At 44.3% G+C, this 18600-nt stretch overlaps 1 protein-coding gene and 1 long non-coding RNA gene across 2 annotated transcripts in view; one reads left to right on the top strand and one right to left on the bottom strand.

Annotated features, from left to right (window-relative positions):
* LOC135902016 (neprilysin-1-like) overlaps positions 1-4458 on the top strand; it is a 119970-nt gene extending 115512 nt beyond the window's left edge. The window contains exon 23 of the mRNA XM_070525628.1: positions 3714-4458. Within this exon, the coding sequence (XP_070381729.1) occupies positions 3714-3975 (262 nt within the window). The 3' untranslated portion in view covers positions 3976-4458. The remainder of the gene's footprint in view (positions 1-3713) is intronic.
* Positions 4459-8001: 3543 nt separating this feature from the next.
* On the bottom strand, positions 8002-18246 carry LOC135901940 (uncharacterized). The gene is made up of 3 exons (XR_010564314.2): positions 18198-18246; positions 9785-9871; positions 8002-8095 (listed from the first exon to the last, which is right to left on the bottom strand). It is a non-coding gene; the product is annotated as an uncharacterized lncRNA (long non-coding RNA).
* Positions 18247-18600: the final 354 nt, after the last annotated feature.

Here is an 18600-nt window from a genome sequence, read left to right as displayed (position 1 = left end):
TGACCACCCCGTTTCGACAGGTCGAATAGAAATCACCCGGTGAGGGCGCTCGAGAGCGATTCTCGTATTCTTATATCAGTTTGTGCTGATGAGGCCTTTGCTTAACAAAATGACCAGCGGAATGAGGCAACCGTTCTTGATTTCTCAAGCGAAAGACGTGGTTTGCGGTGTTAAAGAAAATAGTTATTTCTGCTAACCAACATTATCGGCGCCTAAACCATCATACGTGTTTCTGAAAGTTAACGATATCTTTCTTCTTCGACCCTGGTTTTTGATCCACTGTAAACCTTTTCATTTTCCGATTTCACATCAACAGACACACTAACACGAAACACCGCCCACACAGAATACCAGTCATGAGGCCGTTCTCACAGTATATCTTAATGTAATGTCGTTCTCAACTTCGAAGCCAACCCCAACCCCAAACCCTATGTCACACCGCCAGTATATAGCTATAATGTCCAACCCAAGCTACCTGTCAACCGTAATTCCCAAACCAAATGCCCAACGTAATCCGGCGCATGCACTTGTTCATGCCTTGTGAACCTGTTGGCTATCTATGCCATGCTACTCCCTCCCCACCTCCTCACTTGCGCTTTTAATGCATAAGCGTTGTTTGGCGAGGATCCCAGCAAAATCCGTCTGTCAGGCGAAAAGTGTAATGCTTCGTATGTGTACAAACATGCGTAATTTGAAAAGGTGAGATATTTAATCGATATAATAATGTAAATGTAGATGGTTGGGGCACGTGATAATAGAATACTTATTATTATTGTTTCCTAGGTTGTCCTTGCCTATGTTGCCCTGCTGATATTAGTCTTGCTCTATTCTTTTTTGAACTTTCTGTTTATGTATGTTTTCTTTTCGAAGTCTGTCCTTTCTGCACCAGAGTATCTCTGAAATTTCCTCCCTCCCTGCTACAACGCCCTTGTGGCGCTGTAGGTATTCGCATAAATAAATATAAATAAATAAATGATCATTGCCACCAAAAATGCCAGCCGAACGCGAACAGGCTGGTCAAAGCCTCAGTTGCCTTAATATTAATAATAGTACAGACAGAAGATGAGAGAATGGGTAAAGAAGGATAACATAAGACTACAAAAGTGCTACAGATGTTATGAGAATTGTCTACTATTTCGTAAACGTTGCTTGGCATGGCAGTAACTTCAATTTTGCCTGCTTGCTTTTCTTAGCTTATGAATATCTATCCATTGCGTTTCCCGGTGCAAAACGATGCTTACGCATCAATAAACAATTCTCGGAATTTCTGTTGCATTTATTTAGCCTTATATAATCCTCTTTCACACATCCTCCAAACCTCTCTGTCTACATTTCTATGATTACTATTATTGTAGAGAAGGATTGGAATTATATAGTGGGCCGTCCTCTTCAGCGCCTTTGCTCGTGAATTCCGCTCGTGCTGGGAGCCCGTGCCCTGCCCTGCCGGTCGGTTCCAAACGGTGGTGACTGATAAGCACAATTACAAGTGGCGGAGGGTGCTTCGGTCTACAACTTCAGCCGTGGTACTTCCATCCCGCGCCCGTCGCTCGACCAAGCCTGAAGCCGCATACCAGCAAACTGTTACTAATATTATAAATATTAATATCATTATCAGTATTTATTTTAAAAACAAATTCGTTTGAGAGGAAATGTCAAGCAAGGGTCAGGCTGGAAACCTTCATCGGAAGGAGCGCAACGCCTGCCTGCCCTTCAGACGGGAGGAGACAGAAACATAGAAATGTAAGGTAAGGAGGAGGGAATGAAAAAGGAAATAAAGAGCAAGGTGGCAAATCTCAAAGAATAAAGCAGTGCACAGACACATAGTACAGGTCTCACAGATTAGGGCCTATCAATACGAATCATGCCTCTAAAGGAGTGTTTAATATAGAAGACATAATGTACGAGGTTTTGTGGTGTGAAAACAACACAAAAAAGGCTACAGACCGTCTCTATTATTAGAAATACCGACCATTCAAAGTGGGTGAAAAAAAAGCTAAAGAAAACTACCGCTTAAGAGATATCTACGTACTCCGGTAGTCCATGCTGGTAAAAAGAGTCTCGAAGTATACCGGCCGGGAAAACTGAAACGAACGGTGCAATATATTAGATTCGCCCGAAATTGGGTTTCTTGTTGGCACCTCATAGGCGTGCAAAGTGCAATGCCAAAACACGAATAACGACATCCTGTACTTTTTCGCGAGGGCTAGTTCTTGTTATTTCAAGACTGATCAGTAGACCAAATAACTAAGCGAGATTTCCTGCAAAACTACCTTGCCCAATTTGCGAGTCATTGAGATTATTCCTTTCATCGCAGCAGTGAGAATGCAGTGAGTACTTTGGTCCTGATACAGTAAACATTTTCAATGCGATTGCAATATCCGTGTATGCACTATAGGTTCGCTGCAACCGAATGAAGAGAGAGACAAAATGTTTATAAAACTACGGTTTAGGCATGAGCCCAAGATAACACGGACAACAGGCGTGTCGTTTATAGCTAGAAGCTTGGCAACAAATTTAATGCACGTGCTTTAAAACTAGTAAGAATTTATTTACCCATTTCATTCGCCCCAGGGTTGTAGAACGCGTTTACGACGGTCGGTGCACTGATCCAGCTGCAAAGACATCAGACATAAGTGGGAGAACAAAAGCAATTGTATGAAAATATTTTCCTGTTGATATAACGCGAGCGTTTCAGGAGTTTATATGAATATACATAAAAATATTTGACATGAATGGTCTTGCAAAACAGTTACCAGAAGTCTTACAACGTTGAATTGAAGAAACTTGCTCGGATGTTATTGCTTTCTCTAGATTAACAACGTGGGAAATAAATTTAAAGAAATAATTTATCGAAGTCCGCGACAAATCTACACATATGTTGCAAAAATTTCGGGATTTTAGGTAGTATGATCTTATTGTGACTGTCGTCGTGTGGTCCTGTACTTACTTGTTTTTCTTATCGGGGGTCTTTCGTAGTAGTAGGAGCTTTTTGATAGCAGCATTGTCTTGGAAAAGTAATATAATCTTAAAAAAGGGGTCGCTTAGGTTGAAATCACGAACCTGCAAGAAAGACAAAGAAACGAACGTATTTAAGAAGAAATTTTGTGCCATAGTTTGAAGATAAATATAGCTTTTACTTACGAATTGATATTGTTGTTCCATATAGGTATCGTTTTGAATCCACGGAGGAAATCCTATTTTCTTTGCCATTTTCTCTAGCTGTACGAGAAAAAGAGCAACCACTGCAGCGCCTGTTGTTTTTTCATCTTTAAATATCATAAATCTTCCTCGAGAAGATCAGATTTATCCGTGCTTCGGCAGCAGTCTGCTGAAAATCCTCCCAAAATATTCCGCTGATGCAATTTTGACACTCAATTTAGTCAAACGAAAAGAAATATTTTGTTCCCCAATATATCATAGGTACGTGATCAATATGCGTTTAAACATAACAACCGTGTCTGTATGCGTTGAACTCATGCATCTAGCTTGCTTGTTGCACTGAGCATCAGAATACACTTGACAAACATTATAACTTTAAAGAAAACAAAAGCCTTGTTTGTAAATAAAAAGGTTGTTACGTTCGGAATATTGCCCGGAGAGCCGATTTAGGCATCTTTGTGCTTTTGATGGTAACACCATTCCATTGAGCCAGCGCGAGCACTTAAATTCTGTAAACTAAGGCATTTATGCAGGAGAGCGCGTTTTCATTGCAGAGCGGGCAAGACATTCTACTCAAGTGACTGGGCCACACGACCACTTCCAGAATCTTCTTCCTCGACGTGCTTGTTCATCAAGTTCGTCTCGACGGTTCCAAAGAACGGCTACGACAAATTTATCAAAAGGAAGTGTTTAAAAGGGGTCGTCGTAACACATCACGCAGCCAAAGCCAACCACGATGTAGATCCAGCTAAACGCTGCCAACACTGGTGTTCAGCGAACGAGAGCGCACGTGTTATTGCACCCCTTTTGCCATGAAGGCAGAGCTAGTGGCATCTTCGGATCACCTGATTGAAGGGACATGAAATTATCGGTTTTTCCCTGGAGTAGAGATCTGGAGAAAGCGGCTGATATTAAATCAGGCAGTATCGTGCCTTTTCAGTGCGTTTCCACAATGACGTAGCTGTGTGCTCCAACTATGTGTGTTCGGACACGTCGTGTGATCAATGTGCCTGTAAGTATAAGCATCCCTAGTTAAATGGCTGTGCATGCTCAAAGGTATCCCCAATGAATGCAAATACCCTTTCATGCCTACACAATCAACTACCCAGCTCTAGCTCCTCGCCAACAAGCCACCTTCGTCGTAAAAGATACGGATAAAGACGAGGGCGCGCCTAGCCTCCATGTGACGCCCAGGTAGCGTCGGCCAGCTACACATTCTCGGATGCACCGTTGGCATAAGCTGCAACCCTATGACGCATGCTGGTCCTTGCCTCGTTCAGCAACCACAACAAAGAGTACAACTCCGCACAAGATGCCCTTGCTGCACCGTCTTTCCTAGTGTTTTACCGAGAGAGTAACTCTGACAAAGACGACCGTGCTGCTTAAGCAACATGTGCAAAAGAAGGGTCTAAGAACGCAAAAGTGGTTTATTTTGGCAGCGCAGTAATACTGAAGGTTGCATCACGAAATTCTTTCTGCCAATGTCTGGCTATATAAACTGCGAACATAACATATCTTATGCCCTATAGCAAGAAAGCATTGGCAATAGATTTGGCAAATGTCCTTTTAACCGGGTATTTTTGCATGATCACTGCTAAATTATGCACCTATTGCTCTTTTGGTGGGTTTAGTTCAAGTAGGCCTCCGTTTGGTCTTTTTAGCGGCCGACATCTTCTCTAGCATTTATGGAAAGCACATCACCGTTCCGATTGGCACCCTATACACCCCTATTCACCCTTATGCACCTCTATGCACCCCTATCAATATCGAGTAAATAGGACATCCGGCGTCGCAGGAGTACTAACTTGCACCTATTTTCATTTACCTTCTGTTGTCATGTTCCATATAGTATGCCTTATTGCCGTTGTCATATTACATTTTTATCATTTCTGTTGATAACGGTTATGATGTGCTCATGTGCGCGCAAAAATGCAGATTTGGTCACAATGTATTTTTGCTAATTTTCATACTACATATTTAGTCTGTGGATATCATACGTTATATGTGCACTGAAAACCAAAACGTTGGTCATGTCAGAAATACGTTACTGAGTAAGCATAACGACCATTTTCTTAATTGTTAATTTTATCCTAGACTGGAGGGCATAATTTTGTAATTATAGTGCTAAGAATATGATGATATTTCTAAGGTTGATTCTATCCTCGATCAAGAGTTTCTTAATTTCTAACGAAACGGCGATTTTGAGTGGCTTGAGCATGACAGTTTTAGACATAAAGAGCCCCTATTGGTGTAACTTGATTTATAGTGAGCTCTGATTTATGTACTATATTTCAGCATTGGTAATAAATGTCGCATAATTGCATCACTCAGTTCTAGTGTAGCTGTACATAAGGTACGGAAAGCTTACTGGTAACGGTGTGAGTTACCGGCACGAAAATTCACATTTTTCATACACTCACGCACGCACACACATATACACACATACATGCATGCATTCATACGTACATGCATACACGACAGCTCGAAATGGCATTTGGCCACAAACTTGGACCAACCGCATCATATGCCGCAAAAAACATATGGTGCGGTACCTTCAGCAGTGCTGCTTCTTTTGTGCTGTTGTCCATCCACGGTCTTGATGAAAGCGATTCCTTGAAGGTATTCTTGATTTTTTCTATCATCGTTTCGACCTGATATGGAAAAGAATGAAAAAATTAAGTTTTAGGGTTTTACGTGCCAAAACCACTTTCTGATTATGAGGCAGGCGTAGTGGAGGACTCTGGAAATTTCGACTACCTGGGGATCTTTAACCTGTACCTAAATCTAAGCACATGGGTATGTTTAAATTTCGCTCCCATCGAAATGCGGCCACCGTGGCTGGGATTCGATCTCGCGACCTCGTGCTCAGCAGCCCAACACCATAGCCACTGAGCGACCACGGCGGGTAGAAGAAAAAAAAATATGCTGTTACAAGAATTCTAGGGAAAAGCATGACAGAGATTGCGCAGCATGGAATCGACGATTGCTTTAAGCAGCTTCAATGCCATGGCCCCCATTCGCATGAATGACGGTCATACGACCGAACAAATGTTCCATGAAGCAATATGTTCAAGATTTGTTTTCACTGGAAGGCCACCATTCAACCGTCAGTCTCTGTTGCGAATGTTTGCCTCTGCAGATGAGAAAATTTATCCACGAAGTGATGGTTAGGGCTTTTGGTGGCAGGGTGAAATTTGACGTCCATCGGCGAGCTACATGCATTAGTAAAAAGAAAAACCTCTACAAAGATGTACAACTCCCCAGCGTGCTGTACAGCACTAATTTCAACGGTCCCGGCTCTTCATCCGTGGACTTCGAAGTTAGCGGAGACATTCTGTTTGCGTAGGCTTCGGACCCGGGTAGGTTTGGAGGTTAGAGAGACGGGAGGACAAGGGAGGGGAGAAGAGGCATCTTGGCTAGGCATCATCACACCCAGATTTGCTGCTTCGTAACCAGCCAAAAGACATTTAAATGAAAAAGTGACACATGCAAGCTCTGGCTTGGCCGTGTTACCTTGTCGTTAATCTGTCATTTGTTCTGTACTCTGTTCTGCTTTGATCTCTACAACGTTGATGGCACCGAGCAACTAGCCCCAGTTGCAGCACTACTAGGAGGATATACCCCCACTTTCCATTTAATCATTTTAGAGCATAGCTTTTACGCGCCTGTTCCTGGGTTGGGCATCGCCGTCGGCATCGACGTAACAGCGCAAACGTGTGCGTGTTACTGCTCACGTATTTGTTCTTGTCTTCTACCAGAGCTGGCTCTATTGGCAGTCATCATGCCAGCGTGCCCATACTGCCCCTCCCTCTGTGGAGGTGCTGAAGGCACTGAGCTGGTCAGTGCGGTGATTTCGGTCTGAAATTCTGTCCCTCACTATATTGCTCGCGCCTTTGTTGTCGTCGTCTTTCGAAGCGGACACTAATGCCGCTCATCATGCCAGTGTTCCTATACTGCACGTCCCTCTGTGAAGGCGCTGACGGCACTGGTCCACTGCCAGTCAGTGCGGTGATTTCTGTCTCAAATTCTTTGCCTCAGTATATCTCGAAATGAAAACACGTATAAAGCTGGGCATAAATTTAGCGTTACAGAGTATCGTAATCGTTGGACATCTTTTTCTTCTTGATCTTGTGAAAGCAGCTGCGTTATTTCGCAGTTTTTGTACACTGCAGTAAAGGGCAAATATCTACTCTTGTTTAGTTTCAGGACATCTGTGAAATTAGAAACTGCTACTGAGCTTAAGAGACATTGGCATCGCGTGCCTTCGGGCATTCTTAACTATATATTCAGGCGCACGTATACACACTTTTAGGAGCAACAGGGGCCGGCACATTTTCTCAAAATCTCATCTACTTGCCTCCAAGTTGCACACAACACGTAAATACCTTTCCATACACATATACACAATTCCAAACATATACATACATTCCAAGGACGTACACCTTTCCAAGTTGCACAAAACACATAAATATCTCTGATTGCAGGTGTTGTACACTCACGTCATTTTTTGCTGTGACGTTGAAGTTCTTCTCGACGTACATTCCACCAATCACGAAAGGCATCGTGCCGACGACTTTTTCGAGGCAATACTGCCAACGCGGTTTTGCTTTTTGGACGCCATACGCTGCTTCTAGAACCCCTTGCCAAGCATTTTCGAATTTCTTCGACGTTAGCAAAAGCAGCTGGAAGATGCGTCTCCAACCAACAAGATTGTACATGTCCGTCCTATAAAGTCCAACCACTCATTTAATAAGCGAAATACGTGACCATTGGTATACTTTATGAAAATACTGAGGACTTACAGGTCATATATGCACTCAAAAAAATCGTTGACCTTCTTGAAGTAAGACATCCCAAAGATAGCGACTTGCTCTGTCTCGTTTAATGTGATGTTCGCTAGAGAGAACACTTTGTTCAAGCCATGTAGGAATGGAATCTAGAAAAATAAATACGGATAATTCATCTATGATTGTCCCAAAACCGTATGTACACTGAACAACAAATTAAAGATGACTGGCTTTCCTATAAGACTTTATGCAAGAAGCCTTTCTTTTTCCTTCGAACGCTTCCATTTTTTTACTCTACAGTGTACGACCCAGTCGAACAGTTCTTTTAAACAATTTAACAGGCCTGAAAGCACCATTGCTCAAAATAGATGAGCCCGTCACGATAGCTGGAACAATCGTATTATCGCAGCAGGACGTTGGGCGCTAGCATAAGCTGGGTAGTACTGTGACAATTCAAAAAACGCTTTGAAGTCTTCTCGCCGCATTGTACATCAAGCATTTTTCATACGCGCGCTCAGTGAGCACATTTCTCACATCGAAGCTTTCATGTTAGTTTTGACCAGCTGTCGCTTTAAAGTGCCACAGGCGGTGTTGAAGCCTGCTATAATTGTTTAAATGCATGTCTCAGACACATGTGCCAAGTTTGGTTCGCCATATGAGTCGTGCGTGTGTGTGGGAGGGAGGAGGGTAGATGGAAGAGGGGTAGGGGGATCTCCGCGATCGCATGGGTGCATGGGTGAGAGAGCTTAGGGTAAGGCTGAGCATATAAACGCCTGCATTCTGGGAATTGTCATTCCCATGCAGGCGATGATACATAAACGCCTGCATTCTGGGAATTGTCATTCCCAGTGTCATTCGCACCTCTGTCATGAGATCAAAAAGCATTGTCAAGACTAAGAATAACCCTGTTGCCTGTTAGGAACGTATGCGCTGTGCTGCTACACGGGGTGCCGAACACGAACATTTGCATGCGCGTTACTGCGGAGACAAACGGTACAAAACTTATGCGGTGGTAGAAGAAAGAGGACACCTCCTTGAGCGCAGTTGATAGTAAGGTTGAGCGCATCATGCGGCTCTTGGCATAGCATTCAAGCGAAGTGTTTCACGAAAGCTTCCCTTAATGTTGTCTAACCTAGGCCCCAAGAAGTATGCTGGACCTGCTGTCTTCGTATGTTACTTCCTCTGCTACGCATATTCTTATTTAAATACTGCGGTTAGATGTTTCGCTCTCGGAACATTTTCCCGTGTTACAGAATAAGTAAACGACTTCGTACGTTGAAGCTTAATTTTGTAGGTGCACAACGGCAAAACTTACCTGTATTGTGTAAATTCAAATACAAGCTTGTTGGCAAGAGCAATAGAAAATGGCGTCTTCCTACTGCGGTCATCCAACGAATAACTATAACTTGACCTAAGATGTATTCGTTAATCAAGTATTTGTCTGCACAAACATACATTACTCAGATAGAGCAAGACAATGAAGATGTTCTTTTTTTGCTTTCTCTCACGGTATGTTTAATCTAATATCTACTATTATTTCTAATCAGTAAGATTTATTAGTTGAATTGCGTTTCATTGCAAAAGAAAAAGAAATTTGCTTTGTACAGTGCATTCGCTTCTGCAGCTTGCTGTACAAAATGCGCAAGGACTGTTATACATCTGCCTGAATGATGCGCTGACACTCCATTTCTATGCGGTCACGAAGCTATTCAAGCGGGGCTTAACGCTGGTTTTTTCTCGCCTGCCTTGGTTTTTACCCAGAAACAGAAATAAAAGATAAGATGATGTTTCCTAGAAGAATAAAGCTTTCGGGAAAATAAAATGCAGAGAAATCATACGTTTGGCACTTCATCTTCTAGTTCCCGAATAGTTAATTTTTGGTAAATGGCCTTAATGTCTCGTCTTTCATCCGGATGCATTGTCATCTGCAAAGAAAGGCAGAGTATCTTTGGATAACAGCTTTCTAATTGGGATGTGAGTGTACTAACATTGACAAAATTCATGCATTATCATCGAAGTATATATTTTAATATTGAAGTAAGCGAAAAACTATAAATCGCAGGAGACCATTTCACTGCGAAGTGATAACAAATACGATCTCCGAAATTTCAGTAACACGTGTGGACAAGTCCTTCAGGAAGTGCATCATATCGGATTCTACGTAGGCTTCTCTGCTGGTGCAATTTCCCCGACTCTTACTGTATAACACTCTGCAAAATAATGTATCGCGCGCATCGACGTGCCTGCCCTTGTACCTCTAAACTAGTAGAAGTAATTTTTTTCAATTTATTTCACTCATATCTGTATACTACGCCATTGCGATATAATAACTCGCAGACTTTAGCCATTGCGGTTCACTGAGCCAATCGGTTGACTGAGACAGCAGCCAGCACTCACAGCTGGCACATTCAACGAGAAATAGAATTGCGATGCAAAATATAAGCCCCGTATTGAGAAATAGATCTGCTCTTGAATCCCATGCTTCGCTTGATCTAAATGACTCCTCTTGTGACGGTGTCTAAGACGCTAATGGCGTTTTTCGGCACGTTCACGACAGGCGTCAGTTATATCAAGTCAAGCATAGGACTCAAGTTAAAGTGCAATTCTGGATACGGGGGTGAAAGCAAGCTAAAGACGCTCCAAGCTCAGTCCCACCATACGCGTCACCATCTCCGTGCTCTTCCACTGCCGACGGCGCATGCGCAGCTCAAGCTAGAAGTTTGTCTCGAGAGGCGCTGAGTACGTATACCTGCAAAAAGGGCAAAACGAAGCGGGAGCACCGTCATAGCTCCGCTTCGATTATGGCCTCGATGGCAAAACGTTTCATCTTTCTGCTTCCCGCTCCTGACATGAGCGTCATGAGTGCGCGCACTATAAGCGAACTATATTACACGCTTTTTTTTATTGCGACAGCGTGCCTTTTGTCCCGTACAGAATTATTTACATACCGGATTTCCGGTGGTAGTCCAGCGGCAACAATTTTAGTGTTTGGAAATGCTCTCCGTTTTTCAGAACAAACGCTCAATCGACGCTGCTTCCACATGCGACGGTTTCGCGTTTGCCAAGACGCGGAAAGGTAAAAAAAGAAATACGCAAAAATTCGCAGTTCCGCCCGGGAGCCTAAGCACCTATTGTGATAGCAAATTAGTAGATAGCTGTACGAAGTAAGGATAATAGATTTATCGGCCATATAAACTCGTAAACATTCGCTTACTAACTAAATTGGAAATAATAGAATGTGTAAGTGTGACTCAACGAGGACGTAGAAAGAAACAGACACACGGAGACAGCGCTCTCTTTGTTTGTCTGCTGCTTTGAACGTCCTTGTTCAGTCGCACTTACGCATTCTATCATGGATTGAAACCAACTAGCCCATCAACCTGTTTTAACTGAATTAACCAGCAGGGTGTCACGCACACACAGGTAAACATGAACACATCTGGCTCAATGAGCGCGGAAACTCAATTCTGTAGTGAGGAATCGCGGCAGCAGCAAGTGAATTAACTTTAATGCATATCTCGCTTCAACGCGAACGAAACGTCGAAAGCACAGCGCATACGAAGGTACCGGCACTACGCACACACTGCAAACATCGCGGATCGCTTTCAAGATGAGGAACACGTGGGCGCGCACTTTGGCCATGTCGCAGATCGTTTCAAGACACACGAGCACAGGCAACGAAATAGGTCCGTATACGGCGTCCGCGATTCGCGTGGCCGCTGCCGTAGTAGTCGCCGCGGTTGTCTCCACTCTGTACGGAGTGTCAGGTGAAGAGGACATCGAAGCACCCTAGCAGCCGTCGGAGAAGAGCGTCCCTCCTCCCTCACCTGACTCCCTGTTACGGCTGGCGTCTAGCACCTCGTGCAGAGAAGAATTTCACCCGACCTTCACCCACCATGCCTCGTCGAAATGAAGCATGACTTCCTGATTCTCCATGACCATCTCGAGTGTCTGCCGTTCTGGCGGAAGCCCCGCAGTGTTTACAGGCCACTTATGTTTGTGTGCGCGCGCTCGCGCGTTTGTGTGTGTGTGTGTGTGTGTGTGTGTGTGTGTGTGTGTGTGTGTGTGTGTGTGTGTGTGTGTGTGTGTGTGTGTGTGTGACTTTAGAGGGATCCTTTCTTCGAACGGTCAAACTCTACAGGAGAACTTCCACGAACCAGCAACGCGCAGAAGAGACGGACCAGCGTATACAGTTCCAAGAGGCCCGGTATAACCCGAGGTGGGGTATAACCCGAGGCGGGGCCCTCTTTCCGCCAATCAGACTCTGTTCCGGTCATGTGATGTCGACGGCAGCAAGGTCCCTCCCACGACTGTAGAGGGCCTGTTTAAGGAGCTCCGAAATGTACCTTTTTTAGATTAATTCACTCTCTTCTCATCATCTTTCACCAACCTTTCAATCTACCGCCCAAGTTTCGCACTAGAAATCGTCTCGTCCTCGCTTGGTCGTCATGGCCTACCGGATGCCTGCAGCCCGTCGACAACGACACGCTGCCCAGTAGTAATGACGGTCGGGCTTCGATAGGCAGGCGTCGCTAAAACTCGGCAGCAGTACTATACGCTACCCTTGAGTACGCAACACCCCATGCCTCGCGCGCGACCGGACAGGGTTCGCATCCAGCCGTATTCCTCCCTCGCGCACGCGAGATTGAACCGCGTTCGCCGGCTCACCCTCCCACGCTTTCCCTTATACGGAACCTCACGGCGACGGCGACGGCATAAATGTGTCTGGAGTGCCCATATGTTATCGCAATAAAATGCTTGTCTGTTTCTACAGGGTCTTTTGTTGCAGTCCCGTCAGGGTCTTCTTAGACACTCTTCACTGGGTTTAGCATGGGTGGGGCTCTTTGTCCAGGATTTCAACGGCATCAGCTGCCCTACGTGCTCGCTGCACGAGACCAGTTTGGTCCTCGCAGCGGACGCTGACCAGCAGTGCCTCCCATTGCTCCGCAGTTGGAATTCTCATTTTGGGGATTGCTGTTATAAGTTGGCAATCCCATCCGGTGTGACACAGGGTCGGCTTTTGACTGCACCCCGGGCAGTTGCGTGTCTGGTGGGGCACACCTCCGTAGGTTTAGGTTGGGGAAGGTTCCTGTCTGGAGCTGTCTCCGATCAGTGGCGTTCGCCCTCGTGAGGGATTTATGTGGAGGAGGATATCGCATCTGATTCCCCTGTAGTGTGCAATAAATGCGTGCATTCATTTGAAACGCATGGTTGTCTTTCGAGTCTGGATTCTTCGGGTGCTCGGATTGCAAACCGCCTTGCTACCCTCTCGCTTCTTCGCTCCCTACGCACAGTATCTTGACGTAATAGTTCTGCAGAAACCCACAAGGTAGAGAGAAGCAATTAATGAAGGGAAAATCAAACATCGACCCGTTCGTAGCAAATGCTACAAAGGAAACCCTTTTCCTTTGGTTTGGTTCCTTTGGTCACGAACAGGTGGATGTCTGATTTTCCCTTCATTAACCACAGTATCTTGTGTTGGATCGGCTGTCACAGTTTTGTGTGGCGTGTTACGACGCCTGTCGCCTCCCTGAGTAGCGGTAGGAATCTGTAATGAAACCAATTATTATCGCCCATCTTCCTACTGGAAGAATGTGTGTTCTCCAATATCGGCAGCCCGACTGCGCTCCTAATCTCGTTTTAGCTAGGTTCCAGCCATAAGCGTAAATTTTTTATTAGTTTCAAATAATTAATGGAAATGCGTTCCACAGAAAATATCATTATATGTGGGACGGCTTTGCATACACTGGTAGTTTTTACTTTTCCATATACATAATAACCTCCTATATGAATACTACAATCAAACCCCGGTCCTCAGTCCCCAGCAGCCGCGAAGCAACTGACCACGGCGGTGGTCAGGGTGCTAAGAACACCTGGCTCTGGACAGGCCGCCATTGGAATCTGAACCTGGCAACGTTTAACGTTTGAACGTTATCTAGTAAGACGAGTCTAGCAGTGTTATTTGAGGAATTAGAGGGTAGTAAATGGGATATAATAGGGCGCACTGAGGTTAGGAGGACAAAAGAAGCATATACAGTGCTAAAAAGCAGGCACGTACTGGGCTACCGGGGCTTAGCTGAGAGACGAGGACTAGGAGTCGGATTACTGATTAATAAGGAAATAGCTGGTAACATTCAGGAATTCAATAGCATTAACGAGAGGGTGGCAGGTCTTGTTGTGAAACTTAATAAGAGGTACAAATTGAAGGTGGTACAAGTCTATGCCCCTACACGCAGTCATGAAGACCAGGAAGTCAAAAGCTTTTATGAAGACGTGGAATCGGTGATGGGTAAAGTCAAAACAAAATACACTATACTGATTGGCGACTTCAATGCCAGGGTAGGCAAGAAGCAGGCTGGAGACAAGTCAGTGGGAGAAAATGGCATAGGCTCTAGGAATAGAGGAGGAGATTTATTGGTAGAGTTTGCAGAACAGAATAATATGCGGATAATGAATGCCCTTTTTCGCAAGCGTGTTAACCGAAAGTAGACGTGGAGGAGCCCGAATGGTGAGACTAGAAATGACATCGATTTCATACTCTGCGCGAACCCTGGCATCATACAAGATGTTGACGTGCTCGGCAAGGTACGCTGCAGTGACCATAGGATGCTAAGAGCTCGAATTAGCTTAGACTTGTGGAGGGAACGGAAGAAACTGGTACACAAGAAGCCGATCAATGAGTTAGCGGTAAGAGGGAAACTAGAGGAATTCCGGATCAAGCTACAGAACAGGTATTCAGCTTTAACTCAGGAAGAGGAGCTTAGTGTTGAAGCAATGAACGACAATCTCCTGGGCATCATTAAGGAGTGCGCAATAGAAGTCGGCGGTAACGCCTTTAGACCGGAAACCAGTAAGCTATCGCAGGAGATGAAAGATCTTATCAAGAAACGCCAATGTATGAAAGCCTCTAACCCTACAGCTAGAATAGAACTTCTAAGTTAATCAACAAGCGTAAGACAGCGGACATCAGGAACTATAATATGGATAGAATGGAACAGGCTCTCAGGAACGGAGGAAGCCTAAAAACAGTGAAGAAGAAACTAGGAATAGGCAAGAATCAGATGTGTGCGTTAAGAGACAAAGCCGGCAATATCGTTACTAATATGGATGAGATAGTTCAAGTGGCTGAGGAGTTCTATAGAGATTTAAACAGTACCAGGGGCACCCACGATGATACTGGAAGAGAGAGTAGCCTAGAGGAATTCGAAATCCCACAGGTAACGCCAGAAGAAGTAAAGAAAGCCTTAGGAGCTATGCAAAAGGGGAAGGCAGCTGGGGAGGATCAGGTAACAGCAGATTTGTTGAAGGATGGTGGTCAGATTGTTCTAGAGAAACTGGCCACCCTGTATACGCAATGCCTCATATCCTCGAGCGTACCGGAATCTTGGAAGAACGCTAACATAATCCTAATCCATAAGAAAGGGGACGCCAAAGACTTGAAAAATTATAGACCGATCAGCTTACTGTCCGTTGCCGACAAAGTATTTACTAAGGTAATCGCAAATAGAATCAGGAACACCTTGGACTTCTGTCAACCAAAGGACCAGGCAGGATTCCGTAAAGGCTACTCAACAATAGACCATATTCACACTATCAATCAAGTGATAGAGAAATGTGCAGAATATAACCAACCCTTATATATAGCTTTCATTGATTACGAGAAAGCGTTTGATTCAGTCGAAACCTCAGCAGTCATGGAGGCATTACGGAATCAGGGTTTAGATGAGCCATATGTAAGAATACTGGAAGATATCTATAGCGGCTCCACAGCCACCGTAGTCCTCCACAAAGAAAGCAACAAAATCCCTACAAAGAAAGGCGTCAGACAGGGAGATACGATCTCTCCAATGCTATTCACAGCATGTTTTCAGGAGGTATTCAGAGACCTGGAGTGGGAAGAATTGGGGATAAAAGTTGATGGGGAATACCTTAGCAACTTGCGATTCGTTGATGATATTGCCTTGCTTAGTAACTCAGGAGACCAATTGAATGCATGCTCACTGACCTGGAGAGGCAAAGCAGAACGGTGAGTCTGAAAATTAACCTGCAGAAAACTTAAGTAATGTTTAACAGTCTCGGAAGATAACAGCTGTTTACGATAGGTAGCGAGGCACTGGAAGTGGTAAGGGAATACATCTACTTAGGGCAGGTAGTGACCACGGATCCGGATCATGAGACTGAAATAACCAGAAGAATAAGAGTGGGCTGGGGTGCGTTTGGCAGGCATTCTCAAATCATGAATAGCAGGTTGCCACTACCCCTCAAAAGGAAAGTGTATAACAGCTGTATGTTACCAGTACTCACATATGGGGCAGAAACCTGGAAGCTTACGAAAAGGGTGCTGCTGAAATGAGGACGACGCAACGAGCTATGGAAAGAAGAATGATGGGTGTAACGTTAAGGGATAAGAAAAGAGCAGATTGGGTGAGGCAACAAACGCGGGTAAATGACATCTTAGTTGAAATCAAGAAAAAGAAATGGGCATGGGCTGGACATGTAATGAGGAGGGAAGATAACCGATGGTCATTAAATGTTACGGACTGGATTCCAAGGGAAGGGAAGCGTAGCAGGGGGCGGCAGTAAGTTAGGTGGGCGGATGACATTAGGACGTTTGTAGCGACAACATGGCCACAATTAGTACATTACCGGGGTAGTTGGAGAAGTATGGGAGAGGCCTTTGCCCTGCAGTGGGCGTAACTAGGCTGATGATGATGATGCTGATGATGATGATGATGATGATGCATAATAAAAACTGTGTGGAACCACCCGCCATGGCTCCTTAGTGGCTACGGTGTTGGGCTGCTAAGCACGAGGTCGCGGCATCCAATGCCGGCCATGGCGGCCGCATTTCGATAGGGGCGAAATGCGAAAGCACCCATCAACTTAGACTTAGGTACACGTTAAAGATCCCGACGTGGTCGAAATTATTCCGGAGCCCCTCACTACGGCGTTCCAATAATCAGATCGTGGTTTTAGCCCGTAAAAGCCCATCACTTAACCTTAATGAAATATGCGGAACTGATTTGCCATATTGAAGATTCCACATATTTATTGCTGCATATATTAAACAAGTAAAATCTAGAACTTGTTCCATTTATATTGTCCTGTTATGTGGGTTATGTCGGTGAAAGATTCAAAGTTTTCCCCTTATAGCGGAACATCATTGGTAATGTAGGCATCTTCGGATTCTTAGTCATAATTTATTGTTAGATTACGCTAGACAGACATGCTTTCACTGCTAAAAGCTTGTGGTTAAAAATACCGTAGGACATAAGGCGGTTTACTGGATGCTATTGTTTTCAGCGCACGAAATGATGTAGTGGAGGTGTGCCAATTGTTCTTTTCCATCCAAAGGGTAGGTGGCGATGAGGCAATGGGCTAGATGACGTCATCCTAAACTAGTTTATTCATTTTTCTCCCTACCGCCTCATTCTTCATTGATCCACCACGGTGGGTATGTGCCATTTGTACAGAGAATCGTCACCGTCATCCCCACCATCACCACCACCACCGTTATTATGATATCGTGATAAGAACGCTGAGTTAACAGTAACGAAAAAGGATGTTGCCGTCCACGCCCTTTTAAAGGAAAGTAAAAAAAGAACTGTTTCGAGGCTCCTACGGCTGTCTCCGCAATATGGCTTTCATTTTCATGTATGATCGATCTCGATAAAGGTCAGCCCCTGTTTAAACGCTTAAGGTAATTCGTTTTCTGTTCTTTCTTTTTTTGCAAATGGGGATATGCCATATTCATGTGGCTGTGTGTTTACGGAAATGACACCATAAAAACCAATCGCAGATGATCTGAAGTTAACGTTTTCTCAAACACGCAGTGAAAACAAACACTTTGCTGGGAATTTCATCTACACGAGTATATAATACACTAATCCACGGGCGAAATTTCTACAGAACAAATTTCGACGTAGAAAAATTCATTGCAACAACCAGTGAAAGGCTCCCAGTGTTAGTGGTCATCTGTCACAAGAAGTCGCAATAATTTCCAGAGACAAAACATAGTCCTACAATGATGCAGTATAAGTAACTGACAAGTCAAAGGATGTAGCTGGATGGTTCCTGGCGGTTCAACCGAGAGGCATGTAGCATACGTTAAAAGCGTTGTGATTGCAATTGAAAGGAAAAAGGGTATTTTGCGAGAGCCGCAAAATTATATCCTTGCTCCACTACTCTCTTTCATGCTAAATAGCACAATAATATATCCTGGGAATAGTGATGTATATGAGGAATGCTTACCGAAGCAAGCCATGCCTCAAATACGAAAATCCTTTCGGCAACCACAAAAGCATCGTACTCAGTGGCATTCGGGTGTACTACTTTCACAGCTGTGGCAATAAGATTTACGTATGCTTGTACAATCCGTCGGTTGTAATCTGTCGCATTTGGATTAAGCAGTCGTTCTCTGCCCAAAACATATAATGGCATCTGATCCAACTGGAAGAATGTAACAACAGTGAAAATTCAAAATCAAGAAGTGGCCATACAGATAGAGTGGCACACGTTGGTTTAAAAGATACAAGCAGGAATAAAACAGAAGCCAGCGTAACGAAAGGTTGGCCAGCCTTCCTGAGGCACTTTATCTCTGTTTGTGACAGCGTAAATAAGGAAGAATTCTTAATCAAGAAAAAGCCCTGCAGTT

This window comes from Dermacentor albipictus, chromosome 9 (assembly GCF_038994185.2).
Source record: "Dermacentor albipictus isolate Rhodes 1998 colony chromosome 9, USDA_Dalb.pri_finalv2, whole genome shotgun sequence".
In the NCBI taxonomy this organism is placed as follows: Eukaryota; Metazoa; Arthropoda; class Arachnida; order Ixodida; family Ixodidae; genus Dermacentor; species Dermacentor albipictus.
Note: the sequence above shows the minus strand (reverse complement) of the source record. Positions and strands in the feature narration are given on the sequence as shown.